Source organism: Saimiri boliviensis, chromosome 4, assembly GCF_048565385.1.
Source record: "Saimiri boliviensis isolate mSaiBol1 chromosome 4, mSaiBol1.pri, whole genome shotgun sequence".
In the NCBI taxonomy this organism is placed as follows: Eukaryota; Metazoa; Chordata; class Mammalia; order Primates; family Cebidae; genus Saimiri; species Saimiri boliviensis.
The window spans coordinates 112000777-112027194 of NC_133452.1; the positions used below are offsets into that span (position 1 = coordinate 112000777).

At 37.7% G+C, this 26418-nt stretch overlaps 1 protein-coding gene across 4 annotated transcripts in view; it reads left to right on the plus strand.

Annotated features, from left to right (window-relative positions):
* The window catches only part of FILIP1 (filamin A interacting protein 1), a 276138-nt gene that overhangs the window by 176029 nt on the left and 73691 nt on the right, over positions 1-26418 (plus strand). For all 4 annotated transcript variants that reach the window (XM_074398045.1, XM_074398046.1, XM_074398047.1 and 1 more), the window contains one exon: positions 25662-25835. In XM_074398045.1, coding sequence (XP_074254146.1) covers positions 25662-25835 — 174 coding nt within the window. The remainder of the gene's footprint in view (positions 1-25661; positions 25836-26418) is intronic.

Genomic DNA, 26418 nt, shown 5'->3' on the forward strand with positions numbered 1-26418 from the left:
TCTTTAGTTGTAAATTAAGAAATCAGGCTGGGCATAATGGCCCATTCCTGTATTCCAGTACTTTAGGAGGCTGAGGTGGGCAGATTGCTTGAGGCCAGGAATTCCAGACCAGCCTGGCAACATGGCAAAACCTTGTCTCTCAAAAAAAAAAAAAAAAAAAAAAAAGCTGGGCCTGGTGGTGTGCACTTGCAGTCCCAGCTACTCAGAAGGCTGAAGGAGGACGATCAATTGAACCTGGGTGGTTGAAGCTACAGTAAGCCATCATTGTGCCACTGCACTCCAACCTGGGCAACAGAACAAGACTCTGTCTCAAATTAAAAACAACAACAAAAAAAAGGAATTAAATTTTGTTGTTGTTCTAAATTCTTCTGATTCTATAAATCAAATGGTCTGCTAAGGTGCTAAGGCTTGGAGCCAATTAGATTGGTCAACAAGCTGGAATTAAGATCCATCATTCCTGGTGACTTTCCAATGCTATTTCATGCTCTAGAACTTTCCTTTCACCCTTCCTTCCAAAAGGTGGCTTGACGAACAATTAGCTGTAGGAGTAGCCTTCCAAAATCTCAATCCTACTAGATTATAAAGTCGTATAAACATAGGATTATGTCCTACTCATATGAGATTCACCATATGAGTGAATCATGAGCAACTAGCCACATACTTTGCATGTAGCTGCTAAAGGAATAAGTTAGCAGCTGGAATGAAGGATGGAAAAAGATGGGGAAGGAGAGAGACAGGAGATTACTAACTGTTCCATTTATGGTGTGCAGGTACTATAGGAAAGAGAAGAAGTAGCTGAGTGTGTCAACTTCCATTTAAGGAGGGAAGCAAGACAAATCAAAGAGACGTCTAGTAAAGGTTTGATTTAATTACCACAGACATAAATCACAGTGGAAATTGTTATTTCAAACAAACTTAACAAAGTAGATTCTAGCCCAACACAATTATTAGATCTTTTCCTTGGATTTTTTTTTTTTTTTTTTTTTTTTTTTTTTTGTATTAGAGTTTGATCTAAACTTTAGGTTACAGATTCAGGTGAAAAAAATTGAGAACACTGAAAAAGACTCAATTAAGAAACGGACTAAAAATAGAAGGGACTTGATTAATTTATTTAAAATGAAATAAATAAGGCATGACAGTTACGGTGAAAAGAGTATCAGTGGCAATGGAATTTAATTCTCCTTGACTTGTTCATTCTATCATTGAATAAAAAAATAAGGTGTTACACGTTTGAGTTCTATATGAATATATGTATATGGATAATTTATAAAGTATAATATTACTATTCCCAGCTCTGAAGTTAAGTTGCCTGATTTTGCATTCCGACACCACTTAATAGTTAATGTGATTGAGCAAATTACTGAAATTTTCTGCACCTGCCTCAGAGCCCTCATTTACAAAATGGTGATAATAATAGTGTTTATCTGATAAGGTTATGTGACTTTTAAATGAGATAATGTTTAAAAAGCAGGTTGCACATTTCCTGTTATACAGTAAGTGCTTCATAATGTTGTTGGGTCAGGGAGATAATACATGTGTTACTACTACATTTGTATGTTGATGGAGAAAATTCTGAAACGATCCACTTCAAATTATTAATAGAATTAGCCTTGGTGAGTAGATTGTGGGAGGATGTGACATATACATTTTACTTTTTCTTTAACCACTTCTTTAATGTTGATTTTTTATAACAAACATTTTTACATCGTAATTTTGCCTTTAAATTTTGATAGTAAATCTAAAGAGATAATTTACCACTGTAAGTTCATTGGAGAGAGCCCAATTTAATTTGTTTATGCAGAATTAAGGTAGTAGAAGAGACCATAAATAACAATTCCTTTTTAGGGGGACAGTATTTATATGCATATTCAAACCTATGATCTCAATTAATCCTTTATGCTAAGTAGGATTTTGCTGTTTCCACCAGAGTTGAGAAAGTTGAGACTTCCTGGATCGTACCTTATAACTCACCTAGTGAAGAGCAGGAACAAAAATGACTCAAGTGCTCTGATTCCACAGAGCCCCTCCACTGCCTTATGACATCTACAGTGTCCATCATTCCCCACGGAGCTCTAGTTTTAAAGAGACAAAGAACGGTGTATTTACATAATCTTGAAATCCAGCAGAGTGGAGAGTAACAAGTCTTTTGGGGAACTGGCTAATTTGTTTTTGATCTATATAAAAACATAAATGAAGACTCTCAAAATATATGGTCACCATTCTGGTACTTTCTTATCTCCTGTAAGGTTTAAATATATTTGATGTTTTAGGCTTTTGTGGCTAATACATCGAAGCCTTTCACCTTGTGGTTAATTTAACATTGTTAGCTTTGGTTGAGATCTCATTTTTCTGCCTGCAGATTCACAAGATCCCCCAAAGTCTATTCAGTAATTGTGATGCATTCCTGTAGCATTTAAGACTAAGCCCTAAAAGCTTTGCTTTGTATACTTGATCTGTAGCGACCTTTAGAGTTTGCTGCCCATTGAACCGAAGGTCTTCCTTGTGAAATTATAGAATAGTGCCCCAGTTCACTTTCTGTTACTTGATATCACTGAACAAAAATACCATTATCAGTGTCTGAGAAAAAAAAGATATGGTACCCTGTCTCTTTAACAGTTTAAGAATAGCAAGCACAGTAGAGTTAATTCTTTTGGGGGCTGTGCCTTGAGAATTTTCTGGCCCAGAATCAAACTACAGATAATTAATTATGTCAGTGAAAAGCTCTGATGGCCTGTTCTCTTCAGAAAAAAGTGACATCATCCATAGAATTCTCTGGCAATAAAGAACAAAGCTGTGAGTGCAGGAAATAACAGACAGATGTCCGTGAGTGCATATTTTATCTACTTCAAAGTACACTGCAAGAAGTCATGCTCTAGGGCCGTCTCACAGCAGCAGTGGCTTGGCAAGGGGTCTTGGAAAGTTAGAGAAGTTTACTGGATTGGGTTCACTGCCTCACGTGCCCTGGCCTGAAGACTGAAGTGCAGCATCTTTAAGGAAGTTTCTAAGAAAGAAAGATAACAATGCTCAAAAAATGTTGGCAAGACCATGACAAGCCAATCAAGTTATGTAGTGTGGGGAAATTGGACCAGATGGCTGCGGCATCACTTGTGGATGACTGTTAGTACAGGAAACATTACACAGCGAGTTTTGTTCCAGAGCTTTCCTTTGCTCTGTGCTTACATCTTATTTTCACTGAAAATTGTTATCAACACCTACAGCAACATATAATGGAAAGAACAAATATTTCGGAATTAGATAACTTTGTTTTTTACTAATGATGGGATATCGGTCAAGCTATTTACTTTCTCTGAGCCTTATTTTTTCATCTGTAGAACTGGAGTTTAGAAGCAGTAAATTAATGCTCCTGAAAGGAATTTTGTCCACACTAGAGTACAGTGTAGTAATTGGTTGTTTTTACATTCAACTCTGTCCTTTCCTGCAAAATATGTTACATATCTAAATCTACATATCTGAAGTCAAACTTATATTAGCTAGAACAAATGTCTACTTACACAAGCAATTTTAGGTATAATAGAAGATCATTGCTTCAAAATTTCAGGTGCTAGAGGACCAAAAGTTCTACTGTTAGAGATTTATTCCTTCGAGGTGAAATACCTAGCATTTTCTTTTTAAAAAATTATATCTAATTATCAAAGTAAAACCAGTCTGATATATATTATTTAGAACATGCATTCTCAGTGTCATCACTACTGTTCTCAAGAGGGTGAAATTTGATTCTGGGAGTGGAGGTAAAGAAATTTTGGATTTGACAATGGTTTATGGCCCTCAAAGAATCACAGAACATAAATGTATGTACAGTATATATCTATGGTATTAAAATTTCAAAAGAGGGCATACAAGAAAAAATACCTAAAAAGTCTCCTTAGGAGGACAAAAACAAGTTTGAAAACAATAATTTAGGAAAATTTAAAACTTATAAAAAAAGTTTTCTATGATCATTTTTATGGTAGAAAATTCTACCAACCTAAAAGAATAATTGTGGCTATTTTGGTGAGTATCTTTCTTCACATGTATTGTTTCCATAATTGCAAGTACAGTATATATGCAGCTTTAAATATTTATAATAAGCATTTCCCACATCATTCAGCCACCATTGGGATATAATTTTTAATCCTTGCATAATATTTTATTCTATGGGTATACTATATTTTACTCAAACATTTCCTTATTATTGAATAGTTATTTTTCCCATTTTTTTACTATTAAATGTAACATCATATTTGTGCAACAATCTTTGTCCTTCTTTTTAAACTACTCAATTAAAAGGTATAAATGTTTTTGAAGACTTGGGTGTATCTGTTGCCAAGTTACTTTTTAGAGCCATATGTCTTCCCAACAAAATTATGAGAATACGTATTTATCAAACTCTCATTTATAGTAACTATTATTGTTCTAAAATTTGTCCTAATTTAGGAGGTGAATAATGGTATCTCATTATTGTTTCAGTTTCTAATTATTTAGCTATTAGTTAAGATGACTTGTTTCAGGCCGGGCGCGGTGGCTCAAGCCTGTAATCCCAGCACTTTGGGAGGCCAAGGCGGGTGGATCACGAGGTCAAGAGATCGAGACCATCCTGGTCAACATGGTGAAACCCCGTCTCTACTAAACATACAAAAAATTAGCTGGGCATGGTGGTGCATGCCTGTAATCCCAGCTACTCAGGAGGCTGAGGCAGGAGAATTGCCTGAACCCGGGAGGCGGAGGTTGCGGTGAGCCGAGATCGTGCCATTGCACTTCAGCCTGGGTAACAAGAGCGAAACTCCATCTCAAAAAAAAAAAAAAAAAAAAAAAAAAAAAAAAAAAAAAAAGGATGACTTGTTTCTTAGTGAATATCTTATATCTCTTTAGTGAATTGTCTATTTATACCTTTCAGGCATTTTTTTTTTAAGCTTTAGGGTTCTTCTCACTGACATATGTAAACTCTTTATAATAAAGTATAGTGACCTTGTATCTTTCATCGTTGCTACAAATATTTTCTTTCTTTTTTTGCCTTTTAATTGGCTATGATTGATTTTTACAGTTAGAATTTCTAATCTTTTTTTGTTGTTGTTATTGCAGAAAAAATCTTTCCTGTATTCAGAAGTCAGATAACTACCCATGTATAGTCATTCATTCGTTCATTCAGCAAATATTTATGAAGTATCTGCTATTTGCCAGATACCATTTTTAGGCATTGGGGATAAAGCATAAACAAGGCTTATTAAACAATAACAAAAAAATCTCTGTCCTTAAAAAGTTAAATTCTAGAGGGGGAGACAGTCAAAAAACAAAGTCAGTCAGTCAAACAGATACGTTAAAGGATAATAATCCTATGGTGAAAAATAAAGACAAGAAAAGCCTTAGGATAATTTAGAGATGAGGATTGTAGTTTTAAATAGGAGGTCAGGCAAGTTTCCACTAAAAAGCTAACCTTTAAATAAAGACCTGAAGAAGGTGGGAGAGCACACCATGGGGGAAGAGCTTTCTAGGCAGAGGGAACTTCAGGGGCAAAGGCCTGAGGAGAGCATGCCTGGAGAGTTTGAGGCACAGCAAGGAGTCCAGTGTAGATAAAGCCAAGGGGAGAAGAGGTGGTGGTTATGGGAGGGAGCAACGAAGTCACCAACAGCCTCTCCAACATTTGGGTCCTGTTGCTGGGTTTGACTTAACCATCCCAGATTATTCTTTGCTAAGAATGAGCTTCCTCAGAGTCTTTGTTGTTTCTCCCAATAAGTCTGCCTTGGTATGACCATTGCAATCTATCTAATACCTTTGAGTAAGTCCGATACTCAGTGATAGACTTCTCTTTTTCTGTCTCCATTAGGCATCTTTAGCTTCTGTGTAAAGCAGTAATGCAAACAAAACAGTGTCACCTATTTCTACATGCAAAAAGCATCTGAATATCAGCAACTTCCAGTCAATATTCCTTGTAATATGTATTTCTATATTTTTTAAAACTGGGGTAATAAACTACATTTATACCTAGTAATAAAAAAAACTTGGGTTCTAGTCATAGCTTTGTTGTGAACCAACTGTGTGTCCTTGATCAGGGGTAGGCAATAATAACAACTTACTTTTATAAAATTCATAATATTTAATTCATTTTCTAGGGTAATATTTTAAGTTATTCACCTTACTTCATCCTCAGATTTCTCATTCATAAATGAGAACATTAAGTTCAATGACCTCTAAAGCAATTTTTTCAGGTATTATATATAGATAAATAAAATTTAATTGCTGAATCAGGATCTTTCAAATGAAAGTCATACATTTTATTCCACATCTTATTAACTAAGTATTTTAGATTTTGGTGGTGGCAAAACCTGTGTTGGTACCCTTATTTTGGTACCAATTTCAGTATTAGCAAGGATAGACGGGGACATGGTGAATCCCCAAATACCAGTGGCCAAATTCTTTCTCATTACTATACTTGTCCAGCTTGATTTGATGGGAACAGGGGGTGATTTGTGTTCCATGCAGTCACACAGTGCCCCAGGCTGATGGTGTTTTCATCATGAAGTGAAAATTCCATCAGTTTTCACTTCAAGTCCGTTAGTTGTTTGGAAAGGAAAAGAGAAAAGTAGAAGAATTGTGCATCAGTTCACTCATCATTTCTTATAGCCCATTGACCACAGCTAGTCACATAACCCCCTCAGTCACAAGGAGGCTGGGAGAAGGAGGATGCTAACATTTATTTGTAACCCCTAAATCAATACTCATAGTGCTTTCACGGCCATTCCCAGACATGCAAAGAGTGGCCAAAAATTTGTGTTGCCTACATGCATGTTCCCAACAGAGGCCGAACAGGCTTTTCTCTGCCTTCTTGTTTCAGCTCTCATTCTGTAGACAAGTATCTTTTTTGCTATCTATTTAGTGCCACATATTTCACATTTTTGCAGTTTTTGTTGGTGAGTTTGCTGTTTAAAATGGCCCGAGGCAGAGTGCTGAAGTTCTGTCTACTGTTCCTGTGTAGGACATGCTTTAAGGAGAAAACATGTATGTTAGATGAGTTTCCTTTGGAAATGAGTGCTTCAGGCATAGTGTCACTGATCATGAGCTCAATGTTAATTAACTAACAATTTTTATAAAATAAGATGCCTTTAAGCAGAAAAACACACAAAACAAGATAATATATTGATTGGTTGATGAAAATACTATGAAGAAAGGCTCACAGGAATTGAACTCTGTGCTTCCCCAGGGAGTAGTGATTCAGTATTCACTAATTTCATGTTTGTGGCAACTATATAGAACATAACTACTACTGTGAATAATGAGGATCAACTGTTGTTCACTTCTATTTGTTCTTCATGTCCAATAAGGAACCTGAACCGTGGAGAGATTTGAAGGAAATTTTGTGAACAGAAATGAAACTAATAAGTCAATGTCTTTTGGAATGTAAACTTTCTCTAGTGAAGGGTAAAAAGGTAGCCTTTTAGAAAGCAGTTCTGGCCGGGTGCGGTGCCTCAAGCCTGTAATCCCAGCACTTTGGGAGGCCGAGGCGGGTGGGTCACGAGGTCAAGAGATGGAGACCATCCTGGTCAACATGGAGAAACCCCGTCTCTACTAAAAATACAAAAAATTAGCTGGGCATGGTGGCATGTGCCTGTAATCCCAGCTACTCAGGAGGCTGAGGCAGGAGAATTGCCTGAACTCAGGAGGCGGAGGCTGCAGTGAGCCGAGATCATGCCATTGCACTCCAGCCCGGGTAACAAGAGCGAAACTCCGTCTCAAAAAAAAAAAAAAGCAGTTCTGTCCTCAAAGGAGAAAATGTACATGCTTTGAAAAGAAGAAGCACAATACATTGTTGATGGATAAGTAGGATACATACATACACACCATTCAACAAATGTTTACTGAGCACTCACTTGTGTCAGTCATTGTGCTAGGAGCTAGGGACACAAAAGAGAACAAGAGACTCCTGCCTTCAGTGCTCTCAGTTTTGTGGGGAGGGATAAAGTTGCAATTGTAATTACAAAGTGATGACTGTTATAATTAGGGAAATATCAAGCATCAAAAATGGCAGTTCTACAAATTTTATGCTCACTCTTAAATCACAGAGCATCACATATCTCCTAAACAATAGCACTTATGTAACAACACATGTGAGACATTCTTGTTCAAAAAGTTTTTGAATGTGTCCCATCTCTGGTCCGATATACTGAAAGGCAAGATAATTTAATGAGCAAATGCAATTAACTACCTGGCATTTTAAACGGGCCTTGTAAAGCCAAATATTGTCCATGAAAAGCAGTTAACAAATAACAAATCATACATAAGTAGACCCTTTTTGAAGGATCTACTTTCTTTTTCTTTCTTTTTTTTTTTTTTTTTTTTGAGACGGAGTTTCGCTCTTGCTACCCAGGCTGGAGTGCAATGGCACGATCTCGGCTCACCGCAACCTCCGCCTCCTGGGTTCAGGCAATTCTTCTGCCTCAACCTCCTGAGTAGCTGGAATTACAGGCACTTGCCACCATGCCCAGCTAATTATTTGTATTTTTAGTAGAGACAGGGTTTCACCATGTTGACCAGGATGGTCTCGATCTATTGACCTCTTGATCCACCCACCTCGGCCTCCCAAAGTGCTGGGATTACAGGCTTGAGCCACCGCACCCGGCCTACTTTCTTTTTTTTTAAAAAGGACACTGCAAGTAGGAACTCAATGGGAATATTGTTAAATATTAAAGATGCAGTTTTTAGGCTGGGCGCAGTGACTCATGCCTGTTATCTCAGCACTTTGGGAGGCCAAGGCAGGCGGATTGTCTGAGCTCAGGAGTTTGAGACCAATCTGGCCAACATGATGAAAGCCCGCCTCTACTGAAAATACAAAAAGATTAGCCAGGTGTGGTGGCATGCGCTTGTAACCCCAGCTACTCAGGAAGCTGAGGCAGGGGAATTCCTTGAACCAGAAAGTGGAGGTTGCAGTGAGCCGAGATGGTGCCACTGTACTCCAGCCTGGGTGACAGAGTGAGACTCCATCTCAAAAAAAAAAAAAAAAAAAAAAAAAATTAAAAAAAAAAGATGCAATTAAAAAAAAACCTTAACATTTCTAATTTTTGTGCTTATTTTTATTTTCCTTTCCTAAGTCAGAGAGCTTGACTTTGGTTATATCCTTCATATATGGGCAATACTTACCTTCAGCATGAATACTAGCAAGATGCGCTATGTAGCACTGTTTCTTACTGATGCTGGGTTTTTAAAAAATGCTAAGAAAAGTTTAGAAAAAATAGTAAGTCATTTTTGTCCTAATAGAATCTTTCGACAGTGGTGATGAGGCAACTGTAGACTCTAAACACTGTAGTCCAAATTTTTGAATTAGAGAGGGAGCTGCCTCTTTAAGTTAAATCAACAAATAGTGCAAGAGGCGGCCTAGAGGGCGGCACAAGCTGACATAGGGTTGCTAGTGGTCTGCTAGGTTCATGGCACAGGAATCACAGATGTTGTTATGAATGGTTTGGGTAGTCACCGAATATCGGGAGCAACAGGGATGAGAAAAAAGTGCCTTTGACTTACTGGTTCAGTTTGTGGAAAGGCTTTTGGTTATGTTGCCCAGTGGATCAGGCAATTTGCTCTTATCAGAAAAAAAAAAGAGGAAATCGCCTTTCATTGGACCTCTATTGTATGTCAGGCACTATATTAGTCACTTAACAAATATTTCATTCTCATGCAGGTTGGGAAGCTGAAATTCAGAGCTAACTGGCCCAAGGTCACATAACTATAGTAAACAGAAAAGCTATAATTTGTCTGACTCCCAAGGGGTGGAGAGGAACCAATACCAGGTACTTTGTATACATTAGCTCATAAAAAATCTGTAAGGTAGCTATTGCTATACCCATTTTGCAGATGAAGAAACAGTTCGGAGAGGTTAACTCACTTATTCAAGGTCATCCTAATAGCAGTACTGATGCACGTTTCTAACACAAGGTTTCCTAGGGCATGCTCTTTCTACCACATTCCATCTCTTGAGTAGGAGTAAAAATAAATGAAAAACTAGCTCTCAGTCTATATCAGGAACTTGCTTTAAAATAAAAACATAAAGCAAGTGGATTCAGTAATGACAAAACAATATTCATCTTTAGTACATAAGAAAATTGATACTTATAAGGACCAACCTGAGTTTTCAAAAAGACATTATGTACATTATATATTTTTTAAGTGGAGAGGGACTTTATAATACATTTGAGTATGTACTTGTACCCAAACCCTTAAAATTTACAACTCTAATATTTAGCATGCTAACTCTGATTTTTTCATAAAAGTAAATATCCAGTGTGACATTCCTCATAAGTTCAGAATGGCTGAGATTTTCTTGCATTTTTGTTCAAAAAAATTCAACAGTAGTTTTGCTAACTTGGTCAAATGTGTAAGTGTAGAATTCACATAGGTCAGAGGCTAACATAAATAGATCAGAAAACACAGTGAATCCAAAGAAATTCAATGTTGTGTGATTCAAATAAACCTCCTATAAATTCTGTCTAGACAATGTAGTTTTATTTTGTTTGATCAAGACAGTTTCTCTTTGGAAAATGCTTTACCCATATTTCTAGCCCTCACCAGTCTGAGGATAAAAATAAGATCAAAGACTTTACAAAGCTATCTTTTCCCTCTCTTGCCCCTGCATCCTCCTGCTTGGTAGGAATGCCAAGCTCCTTTAGATTATCCCATAAGCCTTCGAAGACCCCAGAAATTGACCCACACATGTTCCACACACTTTTCTGGGATAATATTGGCATTGCCATTTGCCCTTTTTTCCTTCTCCAGCCTGCTGTGGGTGTGATGGCTGCCCCTGTAAGTGCACAGCCAACACAGCTGTGTGTGCCCCCAAAGACTCTCTCTTCTGTTTATGTCAGTTGTTGTCTACTTGGAGGCTGCTCAGGCTGATGTCTACACCGAGAGCATGATGTAAGCCATAGACAGGGCTCCTCTTTCCCACCTTCCCCGCTTACTGCTGAAGCTGTGGTGCTTTGAATTCTAATTTACCAATTCCTCTAGTTCTTACTTGGGTCTTTCATGGCAATCTCTCACCCCAGGACTCAGGCAAGGGTCGACGGGGGTGGGCTACATGGGAGTCTGAGTGACAGGCACTGTGCTGCCCTCAGACTCACCCTTCCCCTCTGACCCTGCTCTATTGTCCTTCAGCCAAAATGGTGCCCTTCCTCCCTGGGGATGAGTTCTTTCCCAGGAAGAACCTCATGCAAATAGCTGTGTGGCAAGGCCACCCCGCCAGTCAGTCCAGATGGAATCACACAGAAGGATTTCCCTCGAGCTAGAAAAATAACTTCTAGAGACAACTGAAAAGGAGGCAATCACAGGAAAGTAAGAAAGAGGAGAAGAAAATGTAACCTAATAAACAATTATCCCAGAGATGCTTCATTTGTCCTTGGTCTCATCTAGCTGGTTTGTGTTGAAGGGATTACTGAGCTGGATAAACAACCACCCTAAGAAAATGTCATCTAGTTGTACCTTAGCAATGACTTCTCTCGTGTTCTAAAGAATTCAGCTTCTCACTGGTTGCGTGCAGTGGCTCATGCCTGTAATACTAGCACTTTGGGAGACTGAAGCAGGCAGATCACCTGAGGTCAGGAGTTTGAGAACAGCCTGACCAACATGGTAAAACCCCGTCTCTACTAAAAAATACAAAAATTAGTCGGGCGTGGTTGTGCCAGGTGCTTGCAGTCCCAGCTACTCGGGAGGCTAAGGCAGGAGAATCACTTGAACCTGGGAGGCGGAGGTTGCAGTGAGCCACGATTGCACCACTGCAGTTTAGCCTGGGTAACAGAACAAAACTCTGTCTCAAAAAAAAAAAAAAAAAAAAAAAAAAAAGAATTCAGCTTCTCACCCTGGTTCACAGAAAGCTGAACCCTATCTGCTGATTACATATGCAGGTGGGCAGTTTAAGGGCTCTGCCTAAGGTATTTACTAGCATAGAACTGAGATGGGAGGATGGCTTGAGGCCAGGAGTTCAAGATCAGGCTGTTCAACATAACAAGACCCCATCTCTAAAAAACAAATAAATAAATAAAAATAAAATAAAATTGTGGTAAAATGTATGTAATGTAAAATTGACCTTTTAGCCATCTTTAAGTGTGCAGTTCAGTGGTATTAAGTATATTCGCCCTGTGCAAGTATCACCACCATCCATCTCCAGAATTATTTTTATCTTCTAAACTAGAAATTACTCTTTAAAAAGTAGCTTCCTTTCCCCCTTGCTCTCTGCCACAGCAACCATCCACTATTCTACTTTCTGTCTCTGTGATTTGACTACTCTAAGTACCTGTAAGGGGAATCGTACAGCATTTATCCTTTTGTAACTGACTTGTTTTACTTAGAATAACATCTTCAAGGTTCACCAATCTTATTGCACATGTCAAAACTTCCTTCCTTTTTAAAGCTGATTAATATTCTACTGTATGTATGTACCATATTTAGTTTGTTCATCAGTTAATGGACACTTGGGTTCTTCCTCTTTTTGACTACTGTGAAAAATATTGCTATGAGCCTGAGTGTTGAAATATTGTTTGAATCCTTGCTTTTGGAATCATATGGTAATCTATTTTTAATTTTTGAATTAAAAATTTTCCTATTTTCCATAATAGCTGCACCATTTTACTTTTCTACCACTAGTGCACCAGGGTTTCAGTTTTTCCTGCATCCTCACCAACACTTATTCTTTCTCTTCTTTCTTTTTCTTTCTTTCTTTTTTTCTTTCTCTTCTTTCTCTCTCTGTCTTTCTTTTTCTTTCTTTTTCCTTCCTTCCTTTGTTCCTTCCCTTTTTCCTTCCTTCCTTCCTGCCTTCCTTCCTCCCTCCCTCCCTTCCTTTACACGCCATCCTATTGGGTGTAAAGTAGTATCTTATTGTAATCTTGATTTGTGTTTCTCTAAGGACTTGTGATATTGAGTATCTTTTCATGTGCTTTTTGGCCACTTATATATCTTTTTTGAAGAAATGTCTATTTGAGTCCTTTGCCCATTAAAAAATAATTTGTTTTAGTCATAGGAGTTGTTTAATATTCTGGATATTAATTCTTATTGCACATAGGAAATACAGATATTTTCTCCCATTTTATGGGTTGCTTTCCACACTGTTGATTGTTTTCTTTGATGCAAGGAAGTTTTTTTTTTTTTTTTTTTTTGAGACGGAGTTTCGCTCTTGTTACCCAGGCTGGAGTGCAATGGCACGATCTCGGCTCACCGCAACCTCCGCCTCCTTGGTTCAGGCAATTCTCCTGCCTCAGCCTCCTGAGTAGCTGGGATTACAGGCAAGCACCACCATGCCCAGCTAATTTTTTTTTGTATTTTTAGTAGAGACGGGGTTTCACCATGTTGACCAGGATGGTCTCGATCTCTCGACCTCGTGATCCACCCGCCTCGGCCTCCCAAAGTACTGGGATTACAGGCGTGAGCCACCGCGCCCGGCCTGCAAGGAAGTTTTAAAATTTAACATAGTCCAATTTATATGGTTTTCCTTTGTTGCCTGTGCTTTGGTATCATATCCAAGAAATAAGTCCTATATTCAATGTCATGAAACTCTTCTCCCATGCTATTTCTAAGAGTTGTATAGTTTTAGCTCTTATGTTTTTATTAATTTTGAGTTACTTTTTGTATATAAGGAAAAGGTCCAACTTAATCTTCTGCATGTGGATATCCAATTTTCCTAACTTTTGTTGAAAAGACTGTCTTTTCCTCATTGAATGATCTTGCACCCTTGTAGAAAATCATAAATCTATATATGCAAGAATTTATCTGTGGGCTGTCTATTCCATTCCATTGATCTGTATGTCTGTCTTTATGACAGTACCACACTGTTTTGATTTAGTGTAGGTTGGCAGTAAGTTTTGAAATTAGGAAATGTGAGACCTCCAACTTTGTTATTTTTCAAGATTCTTTTAGCTATTCATGGTCCCTTGAGATTCCATATGAATTTATTGATTTTTCTTTTCTTTTTCTTTTTTTCTTGAGATGGAGTCTCGTTGTGTTGCCAGGCTGGTGTGTAGTGGCGCAATCTTGGCTCACTGCAAACTCCACCTCCCAGGCTCAAGCGATTCTGCCTCAGCCTCCTGAGTAGCTAGGACTACAGGCGTGCTCCACCATGCCCAGTGTAGTTTTGTATTTTTAGTAGAGATGGGGTTTCACCATGTTGGCCAGGATGGTCTCGATCTCTTGACCTTAGGATCAACCCGCCTCAGCCTCCCAAACTGCTGGGATTACAGGTGTGAGCCACCGTGCCTGGCTGAATTTGTAGATTTTTCTACTTCTGCAAAGTCATTATTGGGATTTGACTTTGTAAATTTAAAAATTTTTAAATGTAAAATTTGAGAATTTTACATGTTAAAATTCAAGCTATCGTGGTGGTAACAAAGCAAGTTTTAACATAAGGGATTACATCTGTTTCTGATATTTTAATAACAGATTTCTTTTGGATGATATTCAGTCTGAAGTGCTACTCTTTAATGAACAAGTTCTATATAGACTTTTAAGCTACTGTTGACCATATAGTTGTGGAGAATAATTTCTCCAAAGAGAATAAAAGTCACATTTTTAGCCCCAGTGGCCCGTTAACCTAACTGTGTCTGAATGTTTTTCTTGTATATAGTTGTGTTACTAATCTTGTTAACTTTGCTTTCTAAAATTCAGGGGGAAAAGTGATTTTAATTTCTAGAGTAATAGCTAATAACATTATACATTACATAGCTTTTTTTCTTTCAATCTGTTTATAATATTAGTATTTATCTAACTCGGGTAAATAGTATAATTCAATTTGTATGAGATTTAGAGATAGTCTATTTCCTGTTGCAACATTCTGATGGAATATACTATTTTTCCTTATTCAGTTTACATATTTTCCTTTTGGAATCAACTTAAAAAGAAGAAAGTGGGCTGGGCACGGTGGCTTATCCCTGTAATCCCAGCACTTGGGAGACTGAGGTGGGCAGATTGCTTGAGGTCAGGAGTTTGAGACCAGCCTGGCCAACATGGTGAAACCTTGTCTGTACCAAAAATGCAAAAATTAGCTGGGCATGGTGGCGGGCACCTGTAATCCCAGCTACTTGGGGGATTGAGGCAGGAGAATCACTTGAATCTAGAAGGTAGGGGTTGCAGTGAGCTGAGATCATGCCACTGCACTCCAGCCTAGGTAACAAGAGTAGAACTCCATCTCAGAAGAAAAGGAAGAAGGAAACAGAAGAGGAGGAGAAGGAGGAGGAGGAGGAAGAAGTAGAGGAGGAGGAGGAGGAGGACTCCTAAATTATAGACAACGATCCTAAATTACAGAGAAAGATATCAGAAGAAAGAGTAAAGAGGCTGGCAAAGTGTAAATGTTTAGATCTTTTTAACAAGGCTAAGTAGTTAAGGTTGTTCTGAGATTTTCAGTGCCAGTTTATGCCTATCTGATTTCACATCACTTAATTTCACTTTTGTTTATTTCAGCAAATATTTACAGAGTGCCTGCCATGCAGCAGGCACTCTTTTAAGCACTAGACACAGTCTCCCACAGCACTCAGTCCTCACAGCAGCTCACAGCCTCAGAAGGAAATAGACAAGTTAATTAATAAATTACCATATGTTAGTAGATACAGAATAGCTGAATGGGAAGGCAATCACAGATTGCTGATCTTCCAGGACTATCTTTTCTAGAGCTCCTTGGCTCACTGCAGCAATGGGGCCATATTTAAGAAGTAAAATAATACAAAGAAGTGATAGTGCTTGGGAATAGTGTCTTTCTTCCGTAAGTATAGAAATGGATTTGTCCTTTCCTCAAAATGGATTCATCATTTAAAGGCAACACCTTTTGGCAGGAATGCCTTGTTTAAAGTGTGCAGTGTCATTAGGTAAAAGCAAGCTTCTCAAACTTCCCACTGGCTATGCTTCCTCTCAGCCAAGTGAGTGGATCACCATGCTGGGGTCATGGTTACATCGTCTAAGAGTCTGTCCCAAGCTGCCTACCTGAAACAAATGCTTTTTTATGTCTTTTGTTTTGTTCTGAACACTCAGGTGAATATTAAAACTGTATTAAAATTCTGAAAGAGCTTTAAACTACTTATTATCTACCCTAAGTCTTTCGGTAATCTTAGTGCTACAAGAGAATGCACTACCATGTTTATCTCCAAGCTCCAAGGCTTGTGGGCATTCTGTTCCCATTTTAGAAGTGTGGAAGAAGCTATGTTATAGGAGCATAAGAACTAAGCATTCTTTCCTACTCATTATGTTTCTTTCTTTTAAAGAGAGAAAAGCTCCACAATTTTTAAATACAGTTAAATTATCATAGAAAATAATAATTAGTAATAGCATTTTACCTTTCAAAAAAAGCCAAGTTTTGGAAATATGATCAACAAAATTCAGTTCCTGAGCATAATAAGCCCATTTATGGCTGCCTGGCTAGACATAGGAATATTATGGCATATCCAGCCTCTTTCTGACTTAGTGTTTGTCATCGGGTGACCAACTTGTTCCAGTTTGCCTGGAACTGTCCTGGTTTGCAAAAGTCCAGCTTCATAGCTTAGTCTCAGATGAACTGGGATACTTGATCACCCTCATTTACCCAGAACTGGCAAATGTTTCCAGCGGTTTTCAGGGACCCTTCTCATTTAGGCTGATGGCTGGGAATGACCATGATTCTTTGCTGCAAAAATGTCAGGGACTAATAACACAGGGAGAACAGTAAGAAACCTCTGAGGCAATCAAGTCCCTGGGAATCAGACAACCCTGCCAAGAACTTTGAGCTAACACACAAAAGTTTTAAGTATTTTTGATGCTGAATCGGTCATCTGTCCTGGAGCAGTGATTTCCAAGTGCAGCTGTGTTTTAGAATCACCTACAGAGATATTTCAAAACACAATTCCTGGCCTGCACCAACAGACTGGCTGACTTAGAATTTCTGTGCCTGGGCCAGGCGCAGTGGCTCAAGCCTGTAATCCCAGCACTTTGGGAGGCCGAGGCAGGTGGATCACGAGGTCAAGAGATCGAGACCATCCTGGTCAACATGGTGAAACCCCGTCTCTACTAAAAATACAAAAAAAAAAAACCTAGCTGGGCGTGGTGGCGCGTGCCTGTAATCCCAGCTACTCAGGAGGCTGAGGCAGGAGAATTGCCTGAGCCCAGGAGGCGGAGGTTGCGGTGAGCCGAGATCGCGCCATTGCACTCCAGCCTGGGTAACAAGAGCGAAACTCCGTCTCAAAAAAAAAAAAAAAAAGAATTTCTGTGCCTTTAACACAGCAGATCAATGATGTTTCCACCCCACAAATCTGACCATCGTTGATCTGCTGCTTAAAAATTCCAAAGCCTCTTACTCTTCTGTGACAAAATCCAAACTCATTATGTGGCTTACAAGGCTTTTCATGAGTTTATTACTCCAGTCTCATATTGCACCATCCCATGCATTTAAGTCTGTTTGGCCTTTGTATGCAGTCTTGCCTGGGCCTAGACCACTCTCACCCTACCTCTTCTTTCTCTAGCTCAAGTATTCATTATGAGATTTCAGGTCCTTACTTCAGGAAGCCTCTTCTGTTAGCTCAGCTTCAAGGTAAGTGTTCTTCTAGATGAAGTCCTTAGCCCCAAGTATTTCCTCCATCTAAAGCTTACTATGTCATATTGTAAATGGCTCTCAATTGTTTGTCTATGTCTCTCCAGACTTGAATTCCTGAGGATGCAGTTATTTCTCCAATACTAAATAAAGTGCATTGCACAAAGTAAATGTGTGCAAATATTTATTGAAGGAGTGATTTAATTCAGCCCTCTTTTGTACCTATGCTACTTGTGGGGGTTCCACCTGTCCTGTGTTTTATTCCGCCCTCAATTTACTCCTACCCTCCCAGCAAAGCACAGATGGACTCCGTTGACTTTATGTAATGAATCACACTCACCTGTAGGCCCTAAGCTTGACAGAGCAGCTCTTTGCTGCCCCCACATGTTTGAATCAGCTTCTGCAGCCAGCTGAGAAACCCCTTGTTCCACCTGGAGCAGTTTCAGTTGTGGGGTGTTTACAGAACATCCTTGTTCTTGGCCTCCCTACACCTCCACTGGCACAAAGAAGAACCATATCTGATGGAAGAGAATGATGTGACACCTTTGTGTCTGTTTCTCTAATCTCTTATTTGTTCTCCTCTATCATCAAGAGTAAATAAGTTGAACATAGTGTTGTCTTCGAAGCATTCTTTTCTGGGTCATTTTACATGTATCTTAAATATAGTGGTCTATTTTGCAGCTTCCCTGTGTCCTAGGATTTTAACAACTTGTTTCTGATAAATTTCTATGAGAAAATATTAATGCTGAAGAACAGAAGCTTTCTTACATTCTGAATTTTATTCTTTTATAGAAAAATTAGCAAGTTTTGGCCGGGTGCAGTGGCTCATGCCTATAATTCCAGCACTTTGGGAGGCCGAGGCGGGTGGATTACAAGGTCAAAAGATCGAGACCATCCTGGTCAACATGGTGAAACCCCGTCTCTACTGAAAATACAAAAATTAGCTGGGCATGGTGGTGCATGCCTGTTGTCCCAGCTACTCGGGAGGTGGAGGGAGGAGGATTCCTTGAACCCAGGAGGCAGAGGTTGCTGTGAGCCAAGATCACACCATTGCACTCCAGCCTCGGTAACAAGAGCGAAACTCCGTCTTAAAAAAGAAAAGAAAAGTAAAGAAAAATTAGCAAGTTTCTAAAAAAATGGAGATGTAAAGTTGTTTCATCCCCAAAATATAGGATCTTTTTTTAACTTAGATCGAATTATTTGTTTGAAATAGTAAAATAAATTTGTGATCACAGTCATCTTCGTTAATACATTGATTTTAGATACATCTATTTTAGATACCACAATATTATTTATTTATTATTTCATTATAATTATTGTTTTTAAGACAGAGTCTCACTCTGTCATCCAGGCTGGAGGGCAGTGGCACAATCTCAGCTCACTATAACCTCCACCTTCTAGGTTCAAGCAATTCTCCTGCCTCAGCCTCCCAAGTAGCTGGGATTACAGGAGCGTGCCACAACGCCTGGCTAATTTTTGTACTTTTGGTAGAGATGGGGTTTCACTATATTGACCAGGCTGGTCTTAAACTCTTGACATCAGGTGATCCGCCTGCCTCAGTCTCCCAGAGTGCTGAGATTACAGGCGTGAACCACTGCACCTCTTTCCTTGATTACTATTATACAATTAAAGAGCCGTTAGTAAGTTTATGATGAATAGCATAGTTGTAAATAAATGCACTGTATTATATCACCATAGCCTTTTTTGCTTCAGTAATTAGTATCTAGGATAATTAAACTAAGATGAAACATATACTAGATGTGGCTATCACAATTAATATAGTTCAAGCACCAGTGTATTTGGGAGGAGGAAAGTAATAAGTTTTTGTTATCAGTTGGAACAAAAGAAGCTGTCTTCTAAGATAATTAGGAAGTTTGGGGTCAAGATGATCAATACCAATAATATTTGTGTATTTTTAAACTGAATAGCTTAAATGATTAAACTGAAATAGCTATGTACTTACAGTTTTAGAAGTACTTTCTTTTTTACATTACCTTGTTAGAGCCTAACACAGGCCCTATAATGTATAGGGATTGTGCCCCCACTTTACAGACACGGGAACAGTCAGGGAGATTAAATAAGTTTTGGAGAGACTGCTCTGATTTTAAAGCTCCTTTTTGAAAAAGTATTCCTAGGAGTAGATTGTGAAATACCTGAACAGTTTTAATGATACCAGTTTTACATGTTATATTTGGCTAGGGAAAAATATATCTTATAAAATTCCTTTTCTACCCATGCAGCAAAAAGTTATTTAATAATGGAGACCTAACAGAAATCAAAGTGAATAATTACTATTGTCTCAGCACCTACTGTATGTATGCCAAGTTCTATATTAGGTATCTTATATATTTATGACTGATTTCAAACTAACAAATATATAAGGAAGTTATCATGATCCAACTTCATAGATGATAAATTAGGTCATAACAATGTTAGCAGCTTACAAATCACACAGCTTAGCTGAGATTGGAAACTATTTCGGAGTCTCTTCAAAGCTGGACTCATTCTGCTATATCATGATATAAATTTTATTCCTATATTTTAATTAAAATTCATATTTTCTTGATATCTTTAAGATTTATTTAGTTTTTTTATGCTCAAGTCATGTAAACTTGTGCAAACTAGCAGTACAATTTATGCCCTCAAGATTACTTGATACAGTTTACATTTGAGAGCCACTTTCTGATTACCTTTATCCATAACTAAGGACAAACACTTTTTCAGAATGTCATTTGTGGAAAAACCATATGGAAATAGTTCTGTTGTGATTCCTTCAGCTGTCTAGTTAAAATGTGACTGAATCATAATAAATTTTAGGTGGGAAAACATAATTCTTATACTCCCCTGTTTTCAGTACACTTACCCAGCAGCTTTGGCTTTACTGCTGTGTTTGAGATAACTCTGAAAGAAATCAAGACAATGCCAAAAAGAGGGCACAGAATAATCCTTGAGCAATTTTTGTTTTACATCCTACTTTGCATTAAATCCCAGAGATACTGTGCATACGCCCGTCTATAGCCAGAATGAAGGTGGCTTTCTCAGCATTGAGTGCATAAAAAAGACAGAACTTTCTATGAAATTATCTGCCTTTGTTTTATTTATGAGAAATAAATAATGATGAAGTCTTCTGTCTTTACAAGAGTACTACTTCATTTCTCTTTATAAAACTAGTTACATATTCACTGTAGAAAATTTAGAAAATACATACCTGTATAAGCAAAAAGAAGAAGTTAAAAACAGTCCTTACGCTGGGTGCAGTGGCTTACACCCATAATCCCAGCACTTTGGGAGGCTGAGGCGAGCAGATCACCTGAAGTCAGGAGTTTGAGACCAGCCTGGCCAACATGGTGAAACCCCGTCTCTTCTAAAAATACAAAAATTAGCTGGGCACGGTGGTGTGTGCACCTGTAGTCCCAGCTACTCAGGAGGCTGAGGCGGAAGAATCAGTTGAATCGGGAGGTGGAGGTTGCAATGAGCTGAGATCATGCCATGCACTCCAGCCTGGGCGACAGAGCAAGACTCTGACTCAAAAACAAGAACAAAACACAGAAAAACAAAACAAATAAACAAAAAAACCCAGCCCTTAATATTACTACCCTGTCTTCTAAGCCCTTTTCTTTTAGTCTTTCAGAAGTTTTGTAATCAGTATCACAATTTATAATGCAAACAACAGTACATTCTCTTTTTAATTTTTTATATTAAAATTATTTATTTATTTATTTTCAAAGGACAGTACATTCTATGTCTGCCCTATAAGACTTCACATTTCACATGTTAGAAAAATTAACTTTAGAAAATGACCTTTATTTCGTCTGATTTAAAGATGAGAAAGAGACAGTAATCTGTTATCAAGAACTTCCAGCTTGCCAACGTTCTATCGTCACCATTTTTTCACTTTTAAATGTGATTCTAAATTTTCCTTTTCTGTCATTACATAAGTCACTAAATTCACAACACGGTGTTTCTTCTTTAAAGACGAGTTTGTCTCTTTCAGATTTGGTCAAAGCAAAAAACTGACCTCCGGTGTGAGGATGACTTAAAGGAGAAAGGTGATGACACTTTTTTAAGATCAGGAAAAGGAAATGCACTTGCACCAAAGTAAGAAAGTTTAGATTGAATGATGTCAAAGATTTGTATTCAGTTTGGTTGCTATGTCTCCAAATCTATTAGTGTGGCACAGTACTCTCAACTCTGGAATCACCTGGGAGCCTTTAAAAATACTGATGTGTAGGTCCTTCTCCAAAAGATTAGAATGTAGTTGGTCTGGAATGGCTTGGGCCTTGGGATTTTTCACAGTTCGTCAAATGACTTCAGCACAGTCAGCATTGTGAATCATTATTTTGGAACACGCTTTATATATTCACCTATGTCAGATGAAAATAGGAGCACTTCCTGCCTGAAGACCAATAGCAATCTACATAACTTGAGGCTCCTTCAGTACAGATTGGGAGTTATGCTTTGTAAAAGAGTGCCTGGCAGAGAGGATGAACATGGCTAACATACAGCCTGCTCTTCATTCACTAGGTAAGCTGTGCTCTGATTCAGGGCTGTATCTCCTGGATAAAGTAGGCACCTTTTTCTAATGAGCACAGTGTACAGGCTAACTTGACCCTGCAACTGTACTGCTTTTCTTTCAACCTGCATGGAGACATATTGCCTTTACGTTAAACTATTTTTTGACTTCAACATTCTCACTAACATTCTAAACCACCAGGTTCTTCAAAATTCATATTTTCCGTTTTTGTCTTGAAGTGAGTATATGTATATGTGGCAGAGACATTTTAAATCTGCAAATTCCGGTTCATGGATATCTCAGTAATAAATTGGTCTTTAGCCATGTGGAATTAAATTAATTTGGAGACTGAAAAAGCAACAAAAGTGAGAAACCTCAGGAAAGACAAACTTTATAATGGTTGTACCTTGAATACTCATAGTTGACTAGTTAGCTCTCTTCTTTAGAATACAATCATAATGAACCAGGTTTATCGTTTCAGTCCCATAGTTAACATCAATATAGGAGAAATCTCTATTTCATTGTCACAGACTGAAACTTTGTTCCCAACTAGCTTTTTCTTTAATACAAGTTGGAATGAAGTCAGGGCACTTCTTACCCATCACCATTACTGGAAAAACAGCTCCAAGTGTCCTCATATGGAAATACATTCAGCGAATGTCAGCTCCATCATAACTAGAAAGATTATTCCTACTAACCAGTGCAAAACATATGCAGGTGTTAGGCAATACCATTCAGGACATCGGCACAGACAAAGACTTCATGATTAAAACACCAAAAGCAATGTCAACAAAAGCCAAAATAGACAAGTGGGATCTAATTAAACTAAAGAGCATCTGCATAAAAAAAAGAACTATCATCAGAGTGAACAGGTAACCTACAAAATGGGAGAAACTTTTTGCAATCTATCCATCTGACAAAGGGCTAATATCTAGAATCTACAAAGAGCTTAAACAAATATACAAGGAAAAAACAACCTCATCAAAAAGTGGGTAAAGGATATGAACAGACACTTCTCAAAAGAAGACATTTATGCAGCCAACAAACGTGAAAAAAAGCTCATCATCACTGGTCATTAGAGAAATGCAAATTAAAACCACAATGAGATACCATCTCATGCCAGTTAGAATGGTGATCATTAAAATGTCAGGAAACAGCAGATGCTGGAAAGGATGTGGAGAAATAGGAATGCCTTTACATGATTGGTGGCAATGTACATTAATTCAACCATTGTGGACAACGTGGTGATTCTTCAAGTATCTAGAACTAGAAATACCATTTGACCCAGCAATCTCATTACTGGATATATACCCAAAGGATTATAAATCATTCTACTATAAAGACACATGTACATGTATGTTTATTGTGGCACTGTTCACAATAACAAAGACTTGAAAACAAACCCAAATGCCCAGCAATGATAGACTGGATAAAGAAAATGTGGCACATATATACCATGGACTACTCTGTAGCCATAAAAAGGAATGAGTTCATGTCCTTCGCAGGGACATGGATGAAGTTGGAAACCATCATTCTGAACAAACTAGCAAAAGAACAGAAAACCAAACACCAGATGTTCAACTCTCATAAGTGAGAGTTGAACAATGAGAACACATGGACACAGTGAAGGGAACATCACACACTGAGGCCTGTCAGAGGTGGGGGAATAGGGGAGGGATAGCATTAGGAGAAATACCTGATGTAGATGTTGGGTCAATGGGTGCAGCAAACCACCATGGCACGTGTATACCTATGTAACAAACAAGCATGTTCTGCACATGTACCCCAGAAGTTAAAGTATAATTTTAAAAAAAGAAAAATCAAAAAAAAAAAGGTCCTAAAGAAAAGAAAACATAAGTGAATAAAGAAAAGTATGTAATAAATAGTTGCTACTTTGACTCTCAGGAAGGCATTATGTAGCAACTTCATATTTTGGCTCTCAGAAATGCAGTATGTGGTGAGTAAAGGGAAGATTCATACTGTCTACATCCTGAGATCTGTCCTTATAATTAAAAACATAAACATATATGTTTAATATTCTGGCTTCTTGAGAATAGGGACCAGATCTTTTTCATTAGTAGATGCTCACTAAAATGTGGTGAGAGAGAAAGCTATATCTTATATTAATTTCCAATAGGAAACTAGCAAGAATAAAAGATGTTATATAGAACTGGTCTTTGGAATTGAAGGAAGAAATACTTTAGGCTCCAGTCAGGCAACGTAGTCATTTATCCATCAGTTGTCATTCATTGGAAAGAAAAAGTTCAAATGAAAAGTGGCAGAGTTCTTGACACCACTGAAACTTAATATGGTTGAAATTTTAAAATACTGTACATTAATTTTTTGAATATGCATATTTATGGGATAGTTTTTAAAAACTTATTTAAAGGTAAAAGAATGCACTGCAGACTAATATCAGGTAGATTTTTAAAATCTTTTTTTAATTTTTTAAATCTTTTTAAGCTTTTAAATCTTTTTTTAATTTTTTAAATCTTTTTTTAATTTTTTTTTTTTTATCCATCAGTTATTCCAGGAGGCTTCTCTCCCCATCATTTGGTATCAGGTAGATTCTTGTAGGAAAGGGCAAAGGAGAAAAGCAGGCAAGTCTTACATAATTTGTTTTAACCCAAATTTTTAGAAACAAAACTATTGCAAATTTAATTCTTTTTGAAAGCTGTGGGATGAGATTTTGCCATATGAACCCAGTTTTCAAGAAGGACATTCTTGCAAACGTCTTCAAATACAGAAATGGCCATCATACATGTTGAATGGTAAATAATGAGGCTTATTTGTCATTTAGTACATACTTGATGGCATCAGTGATATTCACAATTATCTGAAAGGCATGCTCCTGTGTGTAAAATACCCATTTAAAATTAATGTGTCTCTAAATACATCCACTAAAATCATAATAAACATAATTGCAATATTTCAATTATTAAAAAAACCATATGCAGATGCATTTGCATTATGTGATGGGAACCAAAGACAGTATGATATAAAGCCTACAATTGTGGTTTTCTTGAAAGCTTCACTTCAGCAATGCATTGTGCTAAGAAACAAACAAACAAATTCTGACCTACCAACTTGACTCATCTGACTGACAATCTGGTGTTAGAAAGGTGAAATTTCATCTTTATTGTACAGGAAATCACCAATAAAGGCTATTTGTTAATTACACATGAAGTTATAAGTAGAATGGAGGCAGCAGGGTTTCATTTTAAACCAGATTTAAACACTACATTGAGAGCATCAATAGAAAACTAGGAGATTTTAGACTGTCATTGACCTCATGTGCACTGAAACAGGTTAAGTGTCTCAGCACCAGCCCTGCTTGCCTCCCTCCCCCATCCTGTCCCAAATTATTGCTACTTAGATAAAGCAATTTTTATGTAGTTAATATTAGCACAAACCCTTTTTTCTGCTTGCTTGCTTCCTAGCAACCTGAAGCAGAGTATCTGCTTGCCAATCTGCTTTTGGTTAAAAAAAAAAAAAAATTAGAGCAGAATACCCAGTGAATTTGCCAATAGCCCTGACAAGATGGGAATGTATTCAATAAGCTCTCTGTTGATTTTTTGAGCCCAGTATATGATTTACATTGTCAGTTGTCTGATCCTGCTGGACTTTCTATTACAGGCCAGAGAAGACGTGATCCACATGCTGAAGACTGAGAAAACCAAGCCTGAGGTTCTGGAGGCTCATTACGGGTCTGCAGAGCCAGAGAAAGTGCTGCGGGTCCTGCACCGAGATGCCATTCTTGCCCAGGAGAAATCCATAGGAGAAGATGTCTATGAGAAACCGATTTCAGAGGTAAAAATATGACACCAACAAGTCCCCTGGAAGTGAACCTCAGGGAGATATCTTCACATTCTTCCATTTACATGCTTTAACATTTCCTTTTTAAGGCAAAATTTTGATGATACACTAATATAGAATTAAAGTGTAATTAAGTAAGTCAAGGGTTATAGTGGATAAGCTTCAGTGTTAAGGATTGTAGAGGCTTTTCCTTAAACATTCCAAAGCCTGAATTATATTTTTCCATGTGGTTCTGATAGTTACATGCTCTTGCAGTATATTATTATTTTACTTCTCTAAGAAATGATAAGTGTAAAAATTTGAAGTACTTACCAGTTTTAACATTGAGCTGTCAGGATTCTTACCAAATTGGTAACCTAAAATTAAATTGATCTTATCACCGATATGGTTATAAAGACACCTTTTTGGAATTTCATAAACTCTGTCATAATTAAAATGGTCTTATGTGAGTGGCTAAGATACAGTAATAGAGGCAAAATCCTAATGAAATGCTTAGGGCATTCTTTAAGATGAAAGGAATTCTAATAGAGCTATGACTATTATTATCAATTACTCAGTATACCACATTTTTGAAATG